The sequence below is a fragment of the Osmerus eperlanus genome, chromosome 7 (genome assembly GCF_963692335.1).
Source record: "Osmerus eperlanus chromosome 7, fOsmEpe2.1, whole genome shotgun sequence".
Lineage (NCBI taxonomy): Eukaryota > Metazoa > Chordata > Actinopteri > Osmeriformes > Osmeridae > Osmerus > Osmerus eperlanus.
In genome coordinates, this window is record NC_085024.1 from 6189629 (window position 1) to 6210400 (window position 20772).

Genomic DNA, 20772 nt, shown 5'->3' on the forward strand with positions numbered 1-20772 from the left:
AGATCAAGTGTAACCAGTCGTATCTCATTAGTCATGCTAAATCTGTTGCGAGATCACACTGGCTTGAGCGTCAATAGAACAGTCATAGAGGAGAAAATGGGATGTAAAGAGAAAACGACTTGTCATTCTCCTATTGTGCCTCCTTTCCCTGCAGCCTGAGGAAAGGAGCTGGACAGTGAGACTGCTGCGCTGTCACTGTCTCAGTGGCCCCCCCGGACTGGGTGGAGATGTATGCCTTTTACTCCCTGTTAGTCTACATCTTCTACACCGTCTTCAAGAAGGAGGAGGAGGAGGAGGGAGCTGAGGAGGGGGCGTGTGGAGCTGCCTCTAAGGTGTGTCTAGCCACAGCATGCTGAAGCCCCGCTGGGTTCCTTTGTCTCGTAATCAAGAGAACACTGCCGGCAGTTTGCACCCCCAGTTTTCACCCCCAGTCTCGTGACTGCAGGGAGACTATTGTGTGTTTGTCTCTGGAAATATGTCCAAAGTGATCTCATGCTGGGGCTTGAAAATGCATGTACCTGAACGCTTTGTCCCTTTTATTGTCATGCATATTCAGCAGGCAGATTTTGTTATCGAGGATACTGAAGTTCCTTGTCAGTCTTTGTAATATTTTTGCATGCTGGCAGTGTGAATGTTTGTGTTCTCTCTGCAGTGTAAATGTTTGTACATTTATCACTGTTTCTGCTTACCCCTGTCAATGGGATGTCTGTTGCTATGATCAGGAGCCAAGACATGTTTCCATGGAAACAGGGAGCAGGAGGAGAACTGGCCACATCCCCAGGAAGAAAAAAAGGGGATGTGCCCGGTTGAGTGACTCAAGTGAGGGTTTTTTTACAACAATGTTTATAAATAGAACAAGTGAAGTTGTCTCTCCCATGGTTAGATATTCTCATGACAGATATTATACGTTAATGTTAACAATATGTCATTAACTAATAGTTTTATAGACAGCCTGCTTAATTATCAACTGTTTAAATTTATGACTCGTATACACACTTATCGTTTATCCCCAGGCAGTAGCAGTGAAAGTGACGGCCTCTCCCCAAGTGATGATGACGATGGTGGCGGTGACATCCCAGATATCCCAGCATGCACCCCTCTCGCCGCTTTCCTGTCCTTCAAGCAGGAGGCGGAGAAGAGGAGGGCTTCCCAAGTTCAGCTTGAGACAACAGGAAAGGTACCGATGGTGCCTACTCTTGGGAAATCTGCACCTTGTGAACTTGTGTGGAAAAACAGAATAAATTATCATACTGAGCAGCCTCTTGCCTTTTCCCTAATGGAGCACTGTGTGTTTAAAGCCACATTTATCTTCCCCAGTTGTCAGAGTCTCCCCTGGTGGCAGTCATGTCCCACTTGCTGAGTTTTCTGGAGCAGTACTCCCACCTCCAGCAGCTGCAGCAGCAGGCCGACCAGTACCGAGTCCAGTTGAAGAGGCATCGGGCCCAGCACCGGCGCCAGATGAAGGCCCTGCGGGCCTCATACCGCCAGCGCCTCCGAGACAAGAACAGCGTCATCAACAGCTTGGAGGAAGTCCTCACCCAGCAACAGAGTCCGAGCCCAGCAAGCGAGGGTGAGGACAGTTTGAGAGGAGGGGGTGGGGAGGGGCGGGGGGAGAGATTGAGAGGAGGAGGGAGAGAAGTGGAGGAGGGGGGATGGTTGGGGAGGGAGGGGGAGGGAAGGAAAGATGAAGAGAGTAGAAGGTGAAGGGAACAAAAGAGGGAGGGTGAAAGTAAGGAATGAATACAGGGAGGGGGGAACAGAGGAAGAGGGGGAGGATAGAGAAGATGGTGTGAGAGAGGTGTGAGATGGGGGAAGGAGGGGCTCACATTTCAATCAAGGATGGAGGCTAAATGGAGAGGGAGGGGTGAGAGGTGGAGGGCAGAATAAAGGAAAAGAAGTACATGAAGAAGATGAAAAGGAGGTGTGAAAAGAGGAAGAGAGAAGTCATTGGCAGGAGGGTGTAACTGCAGTCAGATTTATTGATACATGTTATAAATGGGGTCAGAGGCAGGGGGGAGAGTCTGGGAGAAAGGCAGAACGCTGAGTAAACACAGCTGTTCTATGAGTACTTTGATATTATTAACAATTTATTTTAGTGCTGCCTTTTGTGTTACATGGTACCGTGTTTCTAAGGTTTTGCATCACTAGATTGACTGTGACTCAGTGACTGTGCAAGTCATTTCTGAAGGCGTTTCTGTTATATAAATTCAAGTACATTTCCACATAGTTGTTGAGAATTGGAGGGATGATTCATAGACAACCGAAAAAATGTCTGTTTTAAATTAGACTGTGGCTGCCAGTTTGGAAAATCCAGACCCAGAGACGATGAAGGTGATATGATGAAGGACCCTTTTGAACTTTAAAAGGATGAAAGCCGCAACAGTGCTTGTTGATTTGATTTCAGGATGTCCTTGGTGTGAATAAAGCTGGAATTAAGGATGACTTCAGAGGACTATTTTTGGCAGCCCAGCTGGTACTGACCTCAGAGTCATGGAGGGATCTGCTATCTGTTAAATAGAGGATTTGACCAGATGTACTATGGACAGGCCTCAACCTACCCAACTCTCCTACTACTATCTGTGTGTATGTGTGGTGACCAGCGTGGACCCTGTGATGACAGTGTGTCTTGACACCTAGGAGCCAGACTCGTCTGACTCACTGTCATATAGCCCCAGAGAAATGTGTCAGTTAACCAACCCAAACGAGGTTGTAGGCAGTATCACATGTGGCTCTCTAAGTGCTTCCCTCCACATGTACGCCTTCCCTTACCTTTCGGATTGAAGATATGTGGTGGGTGAGTCTATGGCACTTGGCCAGTGACTCTTTTTGACATCAATAAAACATCTGTGTAAGTGCTCCTTTTCTTCCCACAGCAAATGCACTTACAGTCCTTGGCACATGCCAACCTCCACGTGTCCCCGTGTGGAGCTAAAAATAGCCAGAGGGGACCACTTCCTAGTGTTGTGGAGGACAGGATGTTTGAGTGGTTTGTTTCTGTGTTGTGCTGGTCTGCATGATCGATCGCTGGCCCACTCAGCTGCTATCAAGGTGCTGCATTGTTCCAGCGCTCTAGTGTTTTTATTGTTCCGTTGTTAATGGTTTCTTCTCGGCTCAGTTGAATTGTGTTTGTTCTGTGAAAAGGAGAATTGGATTATCCACTCAATTGCCATTGGTGCCTGATGACAAGCACTGAATACCATGCTGCATTAGGAGTTAATAGAGCCTATGTTCTAACTGTTAGAGCTTTGTTCAGCCACACTGTACAATACAGACTGTACAAACTGATTTAACATATCTAGTTTTGAGAAAAAAAATCTAAGAGGGGAGTTCAGTTAAAATATTTAGAATGGAAATTTTCCTCGGGTTCTCTGATTGTGATGGGAAAAAAAGTGCTGAACTTTTTTGAGTAAATATCAGGGTTATCCCAGTTCCCCTTTCTCCTCAGCCTCGGTCCCCCCCCCCCACACACACACACACACCTCCTCTCTACCTCCTCCTCACCAGTCCCTGTCTGCTGCTCTGGAAGAGTGACCCAACAAAGCTGCCTTTGTAATTAGTGTAGTGCTCAGGCAAGAAAAACAACCCTGACAGAGCATGATAAATCATTCAGGGGAAGAAACTGATTAAAAAGCGACTGAGCACGAAGTGCAGCTATGGTCTTATTTGGGTTCTGCTGAAGTGAGGAAGGTTTTATGAGTCTTTGCTTGCTGGCATGAATCCTTTACTTCTGCCTGGTTCATTAAAACGCCATAGGTGAGAACCTGATGTTCTCCCAATTGGAAAGTGGAAATAACACAACCATAACGTGATCTTGAATCCTATACTATACTGTATGGATACTCTGCACGCACACGTGTGTAACCTATCCCATGCACAATGGATGCCTCTCATAAATATTTACCTACTCAAGCACAGCACATGATTCCATCTACGGTTATATTTAGTAAATAGGGCAGTTGATACAGTTTAAGCTGACCCACAGCTCCATTTGGAAAGTGGGGTAACCTGGTAAGAAAACAAGTTGGGATGCAAGACAAATGAAAAGACACAGTAGGGGTGCCCCAGTAGCTCAACAGATAAGTTTGCGTATCATGTAGGCCTTACTGCAGTGGCCTGGGTTCAAATGTGTCTGTCCCTTTCTTTCTCTTCCTTGCTTTTACTATCATACTTCACTCAAAATCTGTCAAATAAAGCATGAAAAATGCCTAAAATGATCATCTCAATTCCTGTGTGTTTGTCCCCAGGTGAGTGCAGCGCGTCCCCAGGGGCCCCTGCAGGCCTCCACAGGCTGGTGGAGTCTCTGTATGGCCTCCAGGGGGAGAAGAGCAAGCTGAGAGGGGAGCTACGACTGCTGCACTCCCAGCTGGAGCAGAGGGAACAGGACCGGCACTCACGCGTACTGGCCTTCCAGCAGCAGGTGCTGTGGAAAACATTTTACATTTGCATTTACATGTATTCATTTAGCCGACGCTTTTATCCAAAGCGACTTCCAAGAGATAGCTTTACAAAAAGTGCATAGGTCAATGATCATAAACAACACCTAAGCACTTACACATGCATACATACCCATAGACACCTACATACATACACATGCTTACACATGCTTACACATTCATGTACATGCACAAACATACATACACCACGTTGTGACCTCCCCTGTCTTCCACAGATTGATGAACTGAAGAGCTGCATCGAGGAACGTGAGGAGGAACTGTCCCGACTGAAAACTGACTCTGTAAGCATTGTGTGGACCATGTGACTCATTCGTCATCATCAGCACAGCTCCTACAAAGCAGTTTCACTGCAGCATTCTCTTCTAGAGATGGAGTGATATGGAGCAGAAATATCTGTGAGGTGTCAGCACACAATCTGCCTTCACCATCAACCCTGGAGGGAAATCTCTTACCTAACCAAGAACAGATACTACAGAGAAGAGGCGCTGACAAATTGATGACTTAAATGCTGATGTATTCATGCCAGAAGTAAGTGTTGTGTTTTTTCTTTCCTCCCCAGGGGGCCACAGATTCTGAGAAGCGTGTGGTCTGTCTGTCTGCGGAAAACGAGAGTCTAAAGCAGAGCCTGAGTGTCACCCAGGGCATCCTGCAGCAGCTGTCAGTCATCCCCTCCCAGTCCAGCTCCGTGCTCATCAAGGTGAGACGTACCTTAGCAGCACCGTCTCTGGATTGAAGCGTCTGCAAAATTAGTATGTGTACCGCAAATGTAAATGGTCATCTATGCTGAGGTGGAGTCAGGTACATAGTTCACAAGGTACAGCATAGACAGATGAAGGAGGTGCTGCACTGCACCTTTCCTGTTTCCTGTCGTTTGCAGCTGAACTTGGAAATACCCTATTAGAAATAGACAGAGGAGTGCTTCTCTACAAATGGAATGCAGTCTGATCACACCATAACTTTGCTATGAGACATGACTATGTATAGTTAATGTACTGGATGTGTCATGGACTGCTGGCTGTAATATAAACCACCCTCATGGTGGTTCATACAGACAATATCACTGTACTGTACTCTGTGTGTCATAATACACTTGTTCTTTATCATCTCATGCTTTCTTTTGGATTTCTGACACCTTACCTCCCCCACCCCCTTCCCTCGTAGGAAAATGAAAACCTGCGGAGCCGGGTACAGCAGCTTGAGAATTCCCTCCAACAGCGCGCCGAGCAGATGTCGCACCTGGAGCGTCAGAGCGAGCAGAGCGAGTGGAGGAAAGGAGAGGAGCTGAGGAGACGAGAGGAGAGAGTGAGGGAGCTGCAACTGGAGCTGGATAAGGAGAGGGGCAAGGAGCCGCTAGTCAAGGTAGGGAACTTCTGCAAAAGCATCATACTTGAAACGGAAATCTGAAGGAATCATTGCGCCTCAGATGTTGGGATGCAAGGTAGATTTGGGGCAAAAATTTAAGGTGATCCCCAACTATTCTCTCTCCAGTATGTCACTCAGACAGTGGAGGTGGAGTCTCCTTCCACACTGAGGCAGTTGGCCGAGGCCAGAGAGAAGAACGACCTGCTGTCAGAGAAGTTGTCCAATCAGAACGAGCGGTGCAAACAGCTGGAGGAGCATATCAGGAAATCAGATGAATACAGCTGTAATCTGCAACACAAGGTAACCGGGCAGAGCTCAGATCCACTGTACACTATTAGTAGTAGAAGAAGTAGGTATTATATTGACCCTCAAGCCAGAATTGCGGCAAGATAAAAGAAAATTGGAAATACAACAATAAAAAAACTGGTTACTCACAGAATACGCAATATTGAAATACAAAAGAAAAGAAAATATATACAAAAAATATATGTATCTATGAATATACAACTTTTTGCTGGAATTCCATCTTAAATAAGTTGTCAAATGTAAATAAGAAATGTAAGATCAAATCAATTTGTCTTTCGTCCCAGATTGCGGCCTACGAGAGAGAGATCAGTAAACTCCGTGAGGAGCTGCTGAAGGAGATTGGTCACCTGGAGGAGAAGAAGGAGGAGGCGGTGAAGGCAGCCGCCAACTGCTCAGCAGAACACTTCCAGAGCCTCCAGGAACAGTTTTTCAGTGAGTCCCATCAAATACTCATACTGTCCCATAGGACACAAAGTTGTTGAACCTAGACTGACATAAAATGGTGTGACAAGCTCACTCCATTTTCTGTATTAGATCTAATGGCTGGATGTTAATTCACACCATGGTGTGTCTGTTGTGTGTGGCCTGCAGGTCTGCAGGAGCGCCTCACAGCACTCCCTCCAACCCTGCGCACCATGAAGACAGATTACGCCAGTCTCAGGAGCCAGGTCCGCAACTTCTCTGACTTCTACGGAGCGGCCATCACCGACGCCAAGAAACAGGTGAGACACAAACCAGACCGGATTTGAATCCAAAGGCCTGTGTTTGCATGATGCCTGTACTGTATGTTTTAGGGAGTCAGTGCCAATTCTGTAATACCAACTGTGTGCTGAAGGGGGTGCTGCTAGATAAATGGGAGATTCAACCATGTTCCTGGCCTGTCTCCATCATAGATCTCAGCTGCTATGAGTGAAATGTCTGAAGCAAATAAAGACCTTCTGGAAAAGTACAGGAAGGAGGTGGCCCTTCGCAGGAAGTACCACGAGCAGCTGGTAGAGCTCAAAGGTATGATGGGATGCAGAAGAGGATCCTCTCCTCATAAGTCTAGTACTCAAAACCAATGTTATCTTTATGAACCAATTCATCATGTGTACTTCCTGTTTCCAGGCAACATTCGTGTGCTGTGTCGTGTGAAGCCAGTGTTGAAGGAGGACCAGCATGAGGAGGGCCAGTCAGTTGTGGTGACCACAGACCCCCTCAATGAGTCAGCGCTAACGGTGATGAACAAAGGAAAGGGCCGGATCTTTGAACTGGACAAAGTCTTCCACCCTCAGGCTACTCAGGAAGAGGTACTGAAAACAGAGGCACAGAGACCCTGACCTCCAGCATACATCCTAGTGCTGTCATATGTATATGCTACCAGGACACCAGAGAGGTTAAATGGGCCACAGAAATGATTTACACAGCAGTAGCTAGACTTTTCACCAACTCTTTTTCAACGTACCAACTCTTTTTATTTTTACTTTTCCCCAGGTGTTTCAGGAGATTGAGCCTCTTGTCACCTCATGCATAGATGGATATCATGTCTGCATCTTTGCCTATGGGCAAACTGGCTCTGGGAAGACCTACACCATGGAGGTATGTTTGTTTTCTTTCCAGCCGGTGTTGTACCACCTGACAAGATACCACACATCTAGTTAGAAATCAACTAAGTGATAAACAAAAAGAATTCTAACGGACAAACCTTTGTTTCCAGGGAAGTGTGGAGAACCCAGGTATCAACCAGCGGGCCCTGAAGCACCTGTTCAGTGAGATCGAGGACAGGAAGGACATGTGGACATACACTGTCAGTGTCAGCTCTGTGGAGATCTACAACGAGGTCCTCAGGTACTGGTCTCTAGACTCACCTGTTCTAGTGGTTCCTGGAAAAGTAGTGAGCATTACGATGTGACAGTGGATACTAGTACATCTGAAACCATGGTAATGTCCTAAATTAGAATAGAAATGTGAAATAAACGCCCCTCTTGTGCATGTCTGGTCCACAGAGACCTTCTCAGTAAGGATGGAGAGAAGCTAGACATCAAGATCAACCCTGATGGAACCGGGCAGTTGCATGTCCCTGGCCTCAGAGTCATTGAGGTCAAGAGCTTCCAGCACATCAAGAAGGTGAGAGATGGATTATATCTATAATCCGATCTATGATATCCATGTCTATAATCAATAGAAACCGTTGCAGCATCAACCCTGAGTCTCACATTCTCCGTCCAGGAATCTGAGGTGCGACTAGCTATAGTTCTCATAGAACCGTAGTTCAAGAAATGCAGTATTTTCGTCACAAGGGAAATTTACCTACTCAATACACATATCAGTGGTGCGGTCTGTGCCTATTATTCCACATGGGACTCGTGTTTTGCAGATCTTAGCGATGGCCCGTCGTAACCGGATCACCTTCGGCACCCAGATGAACCAGCACAGTTCCCGTTCTCACGCCCTATTGTGCATCTCAGTTCTGGGCACAGACCTGGCCACCGGGGCCAAGACCACAGGTCAGCTAGCGGACAATCACCCCTGCAGTCCCACCACATACAAATACATCTACATCCCTATATTGCTACACTGAAGATGTTTCCTAGAGCGATTGGGAATTCAGTAATATATAAAAGGTATTTGGGGCTCAAAGTCCGTTCATCCTGTGTTGTCTTCAGGCAAGCTGAACCTGGTTGACCTGGCTGGTTCTGAGCGGGTGTGGAAGTCTGGGGCGGAGGGTGAGAGGCTGAAGGAGGCCCAGAATATAAACCGCTCCTTGCTGGCTCTGGGGGATGTGATCCAGGCCCTGAGGGGGCGGCAAACACACATCCCCTTCAGGAACTCCCGCCTTACCTACTTGCTGCAGGACTCCCTGGGAAAAGGCAACAAAACAGCCATGGTAGTACAGGTATGGTGCACTCAAACTTTATCTCCAGAAATGCCATTTGAAACATTGTTTTATGAGTCTGGCTGGACAGAGGAGCAGTTACAGTGAATAACTTATATTGCTGCACTGCAGGACTGAGAAGTTCAGGAGATCCTTTGTCCCAACAGCTATTAGGGTCAAGGGCCATTAGGCTGTTGGGACTGTTGAATTGAATTGTTGTCTTCAATTCAATTAGAACTAGGCTGTGTGCAATTTAACTCTCTTGTGTATGCACTTTATTGTTCTTAATATGGAATTGTTGTGATGTGGATACTCTAATTTTCCTGTGGGGATGAATAAATTATGTTCTATTCTTTAAGATCTGACCGCTTTTTAAGATTTGGATGTAAAACTATTTGAGATTGTATCTTGAAATGTTGGTTGCTCTGTTTGTTTACAGGTGTCTGCTCTGGATAGTAACGTGGGAGAGACGCTGTGCTCCCTTAAGTTTGCCCAGAGAGTGTGTAAGGTGGAGTTGGGGCCAGCAGCGCGAAAGATTGAGGCTGGAGGCCATTGTGACTCCTAAATCACCCACTTCCTGTTCCCATGGATCCCCAGGAACTCCCACCAAAAAACTGACAGAAGCATCCCCAGAGGCACTCATCTCTATCAGTCATTGTCACAGCTATCAGCTCTTATCAAAAACAATCCTGCAAAAGGGCTAATGCTTTGAAGGTCTCCATAACATCAGGATTGCCATTTCAAAGTGGACACAGTTGGGATTAAAACCATCAAGTGGGAGAAAGCTCCATCTCTTTGACCATTGGCTGATCCGCCTGCTGCAGTGTTCATCTGTGTACTCAACACCCAGAGTACCAAGACAACTTCCGACTCACCAGTGGCTACGTTTGGTTCTTCCCACAAGAAATGCTGTTGCCAATGTCTACATCGCTGAAGCCCAGGGTTTTTTGACTGAAACTCCACTGAACATCACTATGCTTAAAGCTGCTTCATAATAGTTTTGGCATGAAATACATGCCACAGTAATCACTTTCATTGTGCAATTATAGCAGTATTAATTATCCAGCTACAACTATATGTATTGCGTGAGCTTTGATTCTAATATACTCAGCTGTATTTCAAATGGTAGTGTGTAGGAGATTTTGAGTGTTAGTAGTGGAGGAGGGGCAGACGTGCAGTTTCAGTGGGACTTTAATCACATTGTTGTTTGATCTTTGATGTGTCGTTTTTTCGTGGAAGTTGAGAACAGCAGTATTATCAAATGCTCCATTGTAGGCCTGTTAACTGGCTTTCCATGAGATGAGGGGAGTAGGCTGGGTAAATTAGATTGTTCTGTGACGGTACGGTAATGCCCACAGTATATGTGCAATATCTTCCTCAACAGGGAACGTCTAGGTCTATTGAAAGGACAAGGGAAGCACTTTATTGTGAAAGATAGTGTGTGCTTATCAGACTGAACGAGGTGCTTATCAGTAGATAGACAGTACCACTAGTCAAGCATTATGCCAAAACCTGCTTAGCTGTGATCTGTTCTCCATCCTAGATGTACCTCTATTTATTAGGCAGCTCTGGATTCAAAAGATGGCAAGTAATTCATGTTGCAGAAACGAATAAACGTGGACTGGTGTCACTTTAAGATATGGTTGAGTAAGAATGGCATTTACAGATTAGTACAAACTTGTGTATGTTTTGAAAAGTCTCTACTGATATAAACATCCTTTTTGAAGGAAATAGTTACAGGTAACATCCTAAAAAAAACAAAAAAGAATTTACTGGAAAGATTTCATAAAACATTATGACCATAAAGACATACATTTCTACACCTGCTTACGCAATGCATCATCGATTGTACATAAATAGCCCTTACGTCACATGACATTGATACAGGTCTGGCTCTCAAATAGCTGTTGCCAAGAAAAGATGACCCTCAATTGAAAATTGAATTCTGCATCAGTAGCTTTCATACTGTAGCTACTGCGCCCCAAAGTCTCTACCCATAAAACTGAAGTTGTTTCATGTTGTTTGGCCCCTTCGGGTGGAGCAAGCTGCAGGAGGTCAGCGTGGAGCTGGGCTCTTCCTCCCTTCTTCTGGGCTCAGTCCGAGTCTCCCTCCGTCACACCTATGGCTCCCACGGCTGCAGCAAGCTCCTCCTCGCTGCCTCGCAGACGGTCACCTGGACGCACAGACAATTGACAATCGCTCAATTACAATCCCTCACAACGCCCCCGCTGTCCTTTCAGGCAGAAGTGTGTAGTTACAGTATGTACATACAGCACAAAAACAAAAGGGTTTAGCAGATATGTGCAGATAAACCAGACTGAAGATTAGGCCTTAAGCTTTTTGATGGAATGTGTTGGCCAAAGCCAGATCTATTTTGGGAATGTAGATCACACATGATTAAAGGAAGCACATAGTGATATCATCGAGTGACAACATATCTCCTTGGGGTCGGGAATCCACAGAGCAATTACCAAAGCAATTACAGTATAAGCTCACACTGGCCAGACTTGTGTGATCGCAGAACACACCACAGTTAAGGATGCCACTGAAGAATGTATTGAATGTGGAAGTATTGAAATGTACTAACATCCAGGGTGGTGTCACAATGAGGTGACCTAATGGGTAGCATATCATTCTGTCAGGTTGTTTACAGCCCACATCCTCCATATGTGCTGCAAAACTCACGGATAAGTTCAGCGATGGCCTTCTGTGTCCTCTTCTCAAGCTTCTCCAGCTTCTTTGCGACGTCTCTCTTTAAATCCCTTCAATTAAAATGAGAACGTTAGATCGTTAACAAGATGACAGGAAATTGACGTTTGTTTTTAATAGATGATTGCAATAACAGTAATGGACACATCACTGTCAAAAGACCTACCAGTCAGGTTTCCTCGGTGCGAGGTTGGCCAAGTCCTGGGAACAGATAAGAATACTTTCATGTTTACTTTACGGTCATAACACAGACTCCCAAGACCAATAAAAAGAATAATATTTACCACTTCTTCAATGACAGGCTCAGGGTTGGCGGCTTCTAGCTGATCCTTGACTTTATCCTCCACTGAAAAAACAAGACAAGAAACGGTGAAATACACCCAATCACTCATTGGCACAGAGGTTTACAGTGTATTTGGGCTGTTTTGCATCATCGTGCTCTTCCTCACCTGATGCAGGCTTGGCTTTGGGCACCTGCCTCTCCTTCAACTCCTCGTCAGCAGGGGTGTAGTTCCTCAGCTTCAGCTCTCTAAAGATGGAGGGAGTAAGCTTAAGAGCTGCACACTTGTGTTGTCACATCGCCATGAATAACAGAACAAAGTGCATGGATTTCTATTTTTGTTCCGTCTACCTTTTTTAATGAGACAAACTTAACAGATACACAGTGCTACCTACACTCGCACGCAACACTGATGCACCAGAAGATGGCAGTGTGGTTACTCCAGAGACTGAGGAGACCCATGTCAAAGCCCTCACAGCTGCACATCTTGTTTCTAGGGAATGTTTGTCAGCTCCGGGGATAAGGACCCCCTTTATTCCTCAGGAAGGCATCTAATTAACATGTTCTCCACCTGCTGCATGGGCACGGCTTGAGGAAAACAGCTAGCCAGCAGCTGAGGAATTTCTCTATGGGTTGAATGATGTTATCTTTCATCAGGCCTCCTCGTGGTTAAATTCTCAGCGAGCTTGCTTGATGTCGGAGGGGTGTTGAGACAGTGCCTTGAGAGTTATATGTACCCTCAGTGTATAGTTGAGGGAGGACTTTGCTTGCTTAGAGATTCCTGTGACAGTGAGGGCTGATCAGGGTTGTGATGGGTGAGTTTAAGAGAGAAGGTTGAGAATGCATCCATCATGGCACACAAGCCAACCAGACAGGCTGCTGCCTTGTATGGATGTTGTTCTGGAATGTTCCATACGTCACACACAGCCAGTGCCCAGGGAAGTCAAAGCTCACTGTCTCCCCTTCTCTCTATTGCTCTCTATTGTTCTTTCTCTCTGACTTCTACAAGAGAAATGAATAAATGTCTCATTAACATTGCTTATGTTAGAAAATGTCTCTAACATAAGCAATCACTTCACAACTAAATAGCGGTCTTGGATGCCTCATGGGTTGGCAGATCTCAACTCACATTAACCTACTTTCCATGGACTTGTTAGTGGGTAGTAGAACACAGAACAGAGTTCAAATACTCTTCTCATCTTGATAATGCAAATAGTCACTTTAAAGGGTTGCTGTCTTCCGACTTGCAACCATCTTGTCCTTTGATACCTTTGTTTTGGCAATCTGATCTCCCATGCAACTTTAATACTGCGTGACTGGTCACAAGATAGGCTGTTGCACTACTGCTACAGTTAGGCCTAAATAAAATCCATCTTAAAAATGGCCTCTAACTAGTATCCGTATGAAACATCAAACTATATAATCCATTCACTTTAGAAATAAGATTTCTGTCTTTGATCTACAAAAGCAACAGCCGGCCAAAGCCAGTGCTCTCTAAACCCTGTGTGAGTAAGTGCCGGTGAACACAGTGAACAATAATTAAACATAAACAATGGAACAAGGGTCCTACAGGAGAGGGATGGCTGTCCCTTCCTGCCGCCTGAAATAAAGCCCACAATAAGCTGCTGGATATTTGTGTAGCTATTAGCACAGGGCCCTGATCCAAGCTTAAGTAAACACAGCAGACTTGCCACTGGGAATTCAGGTTTGTTTCCAGGAGATGGTGTTCAGATAGACAGAGAGTAGATAATCTGTGACATGATTGTGTCACTTGAACATGCAAAGAGGAGCAGATAGAATCATATTTACTGACTCTACTTACTGAAACTTTCATCATATTACTATCACATATCACTATCATATTTTGGAAGTCTACTTTGTTTGAAGGTGTCTGTTATGATGAACCGACCTGTGTCGCTCCTCTTCCTCAGCCTCCTCCTCCAGGGCTCTTTTCCTCTCTGGCTCTCCATCCTCTTGCTCTTGGTCTCTTCCCTGTCGGGTGAAAACAAATGGGTTGTTACTGACTTGCCATCAAATTAAAGGATGGCATTTTTTGCTTCCCTCAGGTAGCTTCACAGATACATCAATTCAAATACAGCAACGAGAACTAAACCATAACAAACAATAGTCCAAATCTAGTAAGGCTGTAGTTTGAATTGGCAAACAGCCACAACACAAAGAATTTTGAGGGTGACTGGTCATTTGGTATTCAAATAACAATATTTACATTCAGAACATGTTCATCTCAAGGTCTCAACAGTAGTGAACCAAATGTTGCAGTACAAAAAAAATACTAATAAAATCAACACAATTTCTTTGCATTGTATTTTTGAGATGGATGACAAATTTGAGAATGTTGGAAAACCTAGACTGTTCAAGTTATATACTACAACCAAGGACTCAGAACCCCTCCACACCCAATGTTTTCCTGAAAAGGTTTCCGGCCACCTGCTAGAACAATTCAGCGACTGACTCATTCTTCAAGTACAGTACCCCAGGAAAGCCATCCAATGGTTCTGGAATGTCAACAGCCATTTATCAAAATAGCCCCCTCCAACCCCAGCCAAGGAGCACATTCAAAAATCGAGGTTAAACTGCCAAAACGGTGACCTGCCCCTGGCTTGAACAATATTTCCTGCAAAAGGCCAGTTACACACAATCTAATGTTAATGACATTCAAAATACAGCAAGCTTTTTTGGGGGGGGGGTTTTAATTCAGAATTGCTGCCCTAAGCCCTGTTGTAGTCTACATGTAGGCTAAACTGTAAAAAAAAATAAAAAAAAAATAAAAAAAATAAACGGGATTGTTTTCTTTTCACTTATGTCGGCAGGCTGGATGCACTCACTACAGACATGGTAATATTTGGTTTCAGTCAACGTTCTAGAGACAACCATTGTATTGTCTAAGTTATGATTTGCCTGAAGCCTTCAAATCACGGGCCCCTACGACTTTTCCACTGAAAAAGTCGTGGTCAGTGGCACGGACACCAAACAAACTACCTCAGCTTAACTGTCCTCCTAGGTGTGAAACACAGACTGAGGTAAAATACACGTGAAGGAAGTGCCTGGGTATAGCTACGTCTTCCCTTATCGTTATGCATGAACTCTAAGTAAGAGTGATGCTTCGTCACTTAGTCAAGTGTCATGTATACGAACTTAAAGGAGTTCAGTGAATAGTAGGCTACAACATGAAGTGTCTGAATTAATTGTAATGTGGTTCAACTACAAAAGGATCTTTAATATTAATATTGAAAAGATCAAACTTATGAGCGGGACATTGAAGTTCTAGTATAGCCTAGCTAGCTAACAACGTTAGCTATAGCTATATGTAATGTAACCTTTTCGCTTGGGAAAGCGCAAATAGCCTAACTACATACAAGCAAAAGATGAAAATAATTTAAACGAGGTAATGCATAGCCATAACACGTATTCAGTTAATAAACAAATACAACATTTTCATCAACTCTATAATCCAACCATAGCGAGAAATTATAATAAATTGATAGCTTTACCATTCTGAGCTTTTCAGGACGTGAGGAAGCTAACATCAGCTAGCATTTGGTTATATAGCGTTACATGTATCTAGACAAAATACAATAGTTTATTCAAATGTATATTCCCTTTATATATATAAAAAAATACATAATGACTCTTAACAACCTGAAGTTGTCGACCTCTCAGCGCTTTCAGCCGCTCTTTCCTTTTGAGTGCTTGCTCCTGTAGTGATCCAACAGATCGCTCCATCTTGCTAGCTAGCACGTTGCTCTGTTTTTTTTTTACGACATCAGCCATCGATTCATAGTACTGAAGGGGTCTAAAGCAACCTTGGAAAACATCGATTCAAGGACTTAATGCAGATCATTAAATATATTAAAACGAACATGCAATGATCAGTAATAACATAATACAAAATTTGCCAATTGGAAATCCATCCAGATCTTAACAAATTACATACATATTTTGCAGTCTACATGATCTGCATATTATTCTACACAATTGATACACGATAGCTACTAGCTTTCATAAAGTAAATTGATAAAAACGCACAGCATGAAATTCACCACGCATTTATGTTTAGATTCATAAAACAGTAATAATTCTATTCATACTCTGTGAATATTAATCACGTGAGTGAATTCCCCTCAGTCATACACAGAAGCAAACACACAGTGGGCCACACACTGGGTAGGTCCTGGTGTGGAATGTAGGGCATTGCCATGGCAATACAGCTGCCTGGAGGTTCTCATTGGCCATCCTCCTATTGACCAGCCTAGCTTGGCCTGCAACAAAACAGACATGTGTTAACCATGCATCCACACAAAATTGTGTCCAATTAAGAATAAGGAACAAGAACAAACCCAGAACCTTACACCAATAGTCTCTATGTTACAGCAACTTAAATAATGTGTGTGCCATGCTATCCATTTCTTGTCATTTAAATTGGAAGTTTACCTATTAGCATAAGGACAGTGACAGAAAGAGCAAGAGGGACATATTTTCACAGCAGCGACCTAAAGACGGTATGAACTCACGGCCCTCCAATGGATATCTCTGACAACACAGCTTTTAACAGAACTTTCCAAACTTTAATCATTTGGCCAATGAACATTGTGTACAAATTTCATTTCAATTCCTGAGGTGTCACAATTTGTGTTAATTCTGCTTAGCTCTCTAATGCTATAAAAAGAAAGGTATTGAAAAACCCTGGAAAGCATAGATGGTATTTCACACAAATGAAAACAAATGGCTGTAATCTAATCGGATAGCTTTAGAAAATACCCAGATTGTTTAAACACATGTTCTGTTCAGCTTTTGGTGCACTTCACATTTCTCTGGAACACAGTTCAAGGCAGATTGACGGCATTGATGGGGGAGATTACACTGGACAAATGCAAAAAGACAACGTGAGCAGTGTATGAGCAATACATTTTCTGAGCACAAATCAATCTTCTATGTTAACTGTTTAATGGAAAAATTAACCAATTATATTATTTAAGTAACTAGGACAGATCCTTTGGGAGACTTTGGTATAAGGTGACAGTTTAATTTTGGTAATTAGATCAAGTTTCAAGTAAAACTGCATAGATGTTGAACATTTTAGAGGACCATATTTAATAGAGGCATTCTTACAGATTTAATGATGTAGCCTTACACTTTAGGGAGTGTCTGCCTTGCCCACTACTCGTTTACCAAATAATGGTGGATGTTTCTTTAAGAATATTTACCTGTAATGTACAGTGCGCTCCCTGTTGTATGGACTATATCAAGGGATTTGTTTCTGTATTCGGGGCAAGTGCATTTAAGCAGAATTTAAATGCACGATAAATACAATCGGCACACCTGTAAACATTGTAACTACGTTATCACATGGGTTAGTTTACAGTGTTGAACGGATCACCCGTTGCTATTGTGCCGTGGGAAGTCCTCCGTAACTGGAATAATATTGTCTAAATGCGGACATGGGTGTTCCTTTGGATTCGCATCTGTTTTCGCTGTGCTCATAATTTCTACGCAGATTAAGGCACGCATGCCATGCTTTCCCTTGTCTATGTGGATATGAACTTTCTTAGAGCTTCTGTTTCGACGATCACATGTTGGATTCTGTCACTGTTTAATATCAAGATGCTCCACGCGAACATGTTGCGCCCTTACTTTTGGAAACAACAACAAAAACCTCGGACAGAAATGTAAAAATTTAACATTTTATACTTAAATCAAGGACCACACTTCTAAACGCGGAGGAGAATGGCATCGAAAGAAAGATTGTATGAGCTGTGGATGTTGTATTACACCAAGGTGAGTGGGGAAAGATGTGACACCTGTTGGCGATTGTTGTCTTCTGCCTTACTGTAACACTGTAAGGCAGCCAATATTTATAACTGACTGCATTATTTGGTGTTGCAGTCAGTTATAAATATGGGTGAATATGTTGGTACGTTTTCAGACTTCCGAAAGAATCTACGCGGAAAGACGAGGAAGTAGCCTACTTGCATGAGAGGAGACTATTCAAACGTTTAATTGCACGAGCGAATTTGTAGGCCTATCTTAACTACTGTTCAATGGTGGTTCTAGTGTAGCCTATCCTACATTATACAAATTATGCCCGATTGAAGTGGAAGAGGTTGCCATGGTAAACAACACTCATTTCCAAATTATTTACCTGTGCGGGCAGGTGTCTGGCTACTTCCTGAATCTTCCTTCGACTTCTTGGCACAACTGGCGCAAACATTTGTTCCGTATTTGTGAATAAAGATCTAGGCTACTGGTCTCTTGCTCATTTTAGAATTGTTTTGTGAACAATGCCAGCGAGAGAGTTCTACACCTGCGCGTGCTAGGGATATTCAACCAATTTCAATTCCATTTTAGTTTCAAGCAATGGACCGTAAAGTATTTTTTTGTGTGAAGAATAGTGAGTGATAGTTATTTGCTTACTCTAGTGGTTTACATTACTCGCTGCTCAGAAAACCTAAACTATATGTGCATCCCAAATAGGGGTCTCACAAACTACTCGCATACATTTTAAATAAACATTGCAGCTATTTAAAGTGCAGTTTAGCCTACTTCCCGAGTGGGTTTTCTATAGCAGGGGGCCATGGAAACGGGAAGTACACTACTGGTGCAATTTATTTGATTCCTGTTTGGCTATGAACTGTCTGCTCGTTGGATAAAATATTTATTTTGAATTTTGTATAAGTGCCTGTCAGACCTCTTCGAAATACAACAGATTGTGTGGGAATTAATAATGCATTTTTCATTGATAATTTTTGCCATCTGCTTCATGCCTGAAGGACAATCCAGCCTTGGGCCAAACTTTTACATTTCGACATGATTAAAACCTGTCAGTGAATAGAACCATGGTCTGTAACCCAGTCTACTATACCTTTACATAGGCTATTCAAAGGCATCAGAATGAGCTGTGGTCAAAGCCAAATTACTTGTTCTGCTGACTGGTTTTACCAAACACTATATAGAGAAGCAGTACTCCCTTGTAGCCTTCAGTTTGGTCCACTGACTTGGTTGGTAGGATCCAGGAAAAGGTAATGTTAGTCACAAAAACATCCTTATCTAAGAGACTAGTTTTATGGCAAAGCATTGGTTTTTGTACTTCCTTTTGTTGTTTTTGTATTTGTTTTTGTACTGATACTAGAGTAAGGATTGTCTAGTTACCAGGAAACTTACTTTTCTTGTGCCCAGTCAGAACTAGGCTACTTCGAGGCAGATTAAAGTCAACAATTAACCATAGCCGAGTTGGGTGCACTGAGGTGCATTCATGTTGAATTCTTACAGTGGTAATAACAACAACAAAAATCACCTAACCCAAAGACTAAAATTTATATTTGTAAAAGCCTTATTAATTTAAAGGCCACAGTAACATCTTTAGTCCTAATTCTTCAATGCTAAGATCACTACATGGCTTGTGTGAGGGTGTGCCTGCTTAGCATCTGGTCATGACAGCTGTGTACCATGTCTGTGAGGCTGACCACTTCCTATTGATCTGGATATCTGCTTTGGAGGACATGTGTGATGTCATCAAGCCACTTCCTCTCCTTGTTAACCTTTGTTGAGTGACACAGCAGTCAGTACTAGGCCTCTGCTTGACAATATTGTGTTGTTTGCAATGATACGGTAGTAAGTAATTTAGCATGCATCGGAAGGCTTGTAAATGAACAGCCCTACCCACAATGCTGTAATAAAGATGAGACTGTAAGGGGGAGGGAACCGGAGAGCTTCATTCGAAGTGTTAAGTCTGGTCATACATAGGCCTTAGGTAAAAAGGAATGGCTTTGTGGTCTTAAAATAATGTTGCTGATGTGTTTTGTGGATGATTTCACAACAGGGTAATTACCTAATGTAATGTTCAACATAATGAGCTGCAGCCGTCTTAAAGGATGACAGTATAGTTACAACAGCCTCCTCGAACAATTACCTACCCCTCCTATTGACTCAAATGTGACATTTAAAGCTTTTGTTAACAACTGGTAAGGCCAGTTAGTTTGAACAGTATTTCTCCAAATTTGAACACGTGTCTTTCAGTCTCTTGGATAATCTGTTATTTGTTTAAAAATTGTTCATACAGTTATATTGTAATCCCCCCGCGACATCACTCACATAATACATCACCACAACGTTTTTGCATTGGTAAATCCACAGTGAATTAAACTATAATCAACCTTTTTTCATATAACAGTCACACACTGTTCTGTATTTAGACATTTGTTGTTAACTTTGTATCACTTTTATTCACTTCTATTATCAGTTTTCTTTGGTTCTCTGTTGACATAGCAATAAGAAATTTGGAATGAATGAAACAAATATATGTCAGTTGGTTTCTCTAACCTGCATCTCTGAACAGGGGCAAAAATAAACTCTTTCTCCAAGTCTTGAAGAGAAACACACCCATTAGGTATCCACCCATCATTAGACAGCTCATTACTCTCTAAAGCCTGAACCTTGCATTTTGTTGATTGAAATTCTTGCTCTTGCATCATGCAAACATTCAGTCAACGTTTGAAAATATTCTCTGTAGAGCTATGAACTGTAAAATTGTACACAGGGTGAGCCAGTGTCTGGGAGCCTTTCTCTGTATCTTGAATCAAAACACTACTTGCTCTGGCATGTCAGTGATTGAGGATCTGTGCTTCCTCTGATTGTGCAAGAAATTCAGCACACCCAGATTCAGGACTCACGTAGCATCATCTGCTGGGATCTGTGCCACGTCCAGGAATGTTTTGATAGTTATATTTTCGGAGAAGGATTTACATCTCAGGCTTTTGAGAAACAATTGAATTAAGTGCACTCGTAGTTAT

At 43.2% G+C, this 20772-nt stretch overlaps 3 protein-coding genes across 8 annotated transcripts in view; 2 read left to right on the forward strand and 1 right to left on the reverse strand.

Moving 5' to 3' along the window:
• Positions 1 to 158: 158 nt before the first annotated feature.
• On the forward strand, positions 159 to 10898 carry si:ch211-257p13.3 (kinesin-like protein KIFC3). The gene is made up of 19 exons (XM_062466817.1): positions 159 to 332; positions 723 to 819; positions 1014 to 1177; positions 1318 to 1570; positions 4245 to 4417; positions 4670 to 4735; positions 5014 to 5151; positions 5616 to 5813; positions 5943 to 6116; positions 6407 to 6554; positions 6714 to 6844; positions 7016 to 7127; positions 7230 to 7411; positions 7596 to 7700; positions 7819 to 7949; positions 8108 to 8228; positions 8479 to 8608; positions 8768 to 8997; positions 9416 to 10898. The coding sequence occupies exons 1-19, from the start codon at positions 228 to 230 to the stop codon at positions 9539 to 9541; spliced, it is 2784 nt and encodes a 927-aa protein (XP_062322801.1). The 5' UTR covers positions 159 to 227; the 3' UTR covers positions 9542 to 10898.
• ccdc12 (coiled-coil domain containing 12) lies at positions 10588 to 15785 on the reverse strand. The gene is made up of 7 exons (XM_062466825.1): positions 15626 to 15785; positions 13875 to 13957; positions 12135 to 12214; positions 11970 to 12031; positions 11852 to 11886; positions 11662 to 11738; positions 10588 to 11149 (listed from the first exon to the last, which is right to left on the reverse strand). Exons 1-7 carry the CDS (start codon positions 15755 to 15757, stop codon positions 11070 to 11072), a joined length of 549 nt encoding a protein of 182 aa, XP_062322809.1. The 5' UTR covers positions 15758 to 15785; the 3' UTR covers positions 10588 to 11069.
• A 1425-nt stretch (positions 15786 to 17210) lies between these two features.
• Positions 17211 to 20772, forward strand: part of nbeal2 (neurobeachin-like 2) — a 37293-nt gene continuing 33731 nt past the window's right edge. For all 6 annotated transcript variants that reach the window (XM_062466809.1, XM_062466810.1, XM_062466811.1 and 3 more), the window contains exon 1: positions 17211 to 17761. In XM_062466809.1, the coding sequence (XP_062322793.1) occupies positions 17711 to 17761 (51 nt within the window). In that variant the 5' untranslated portion in view covers positions 17211 to 17710. The remainder of the gene's footprint in view (positions 17762 to 20772) is intronic.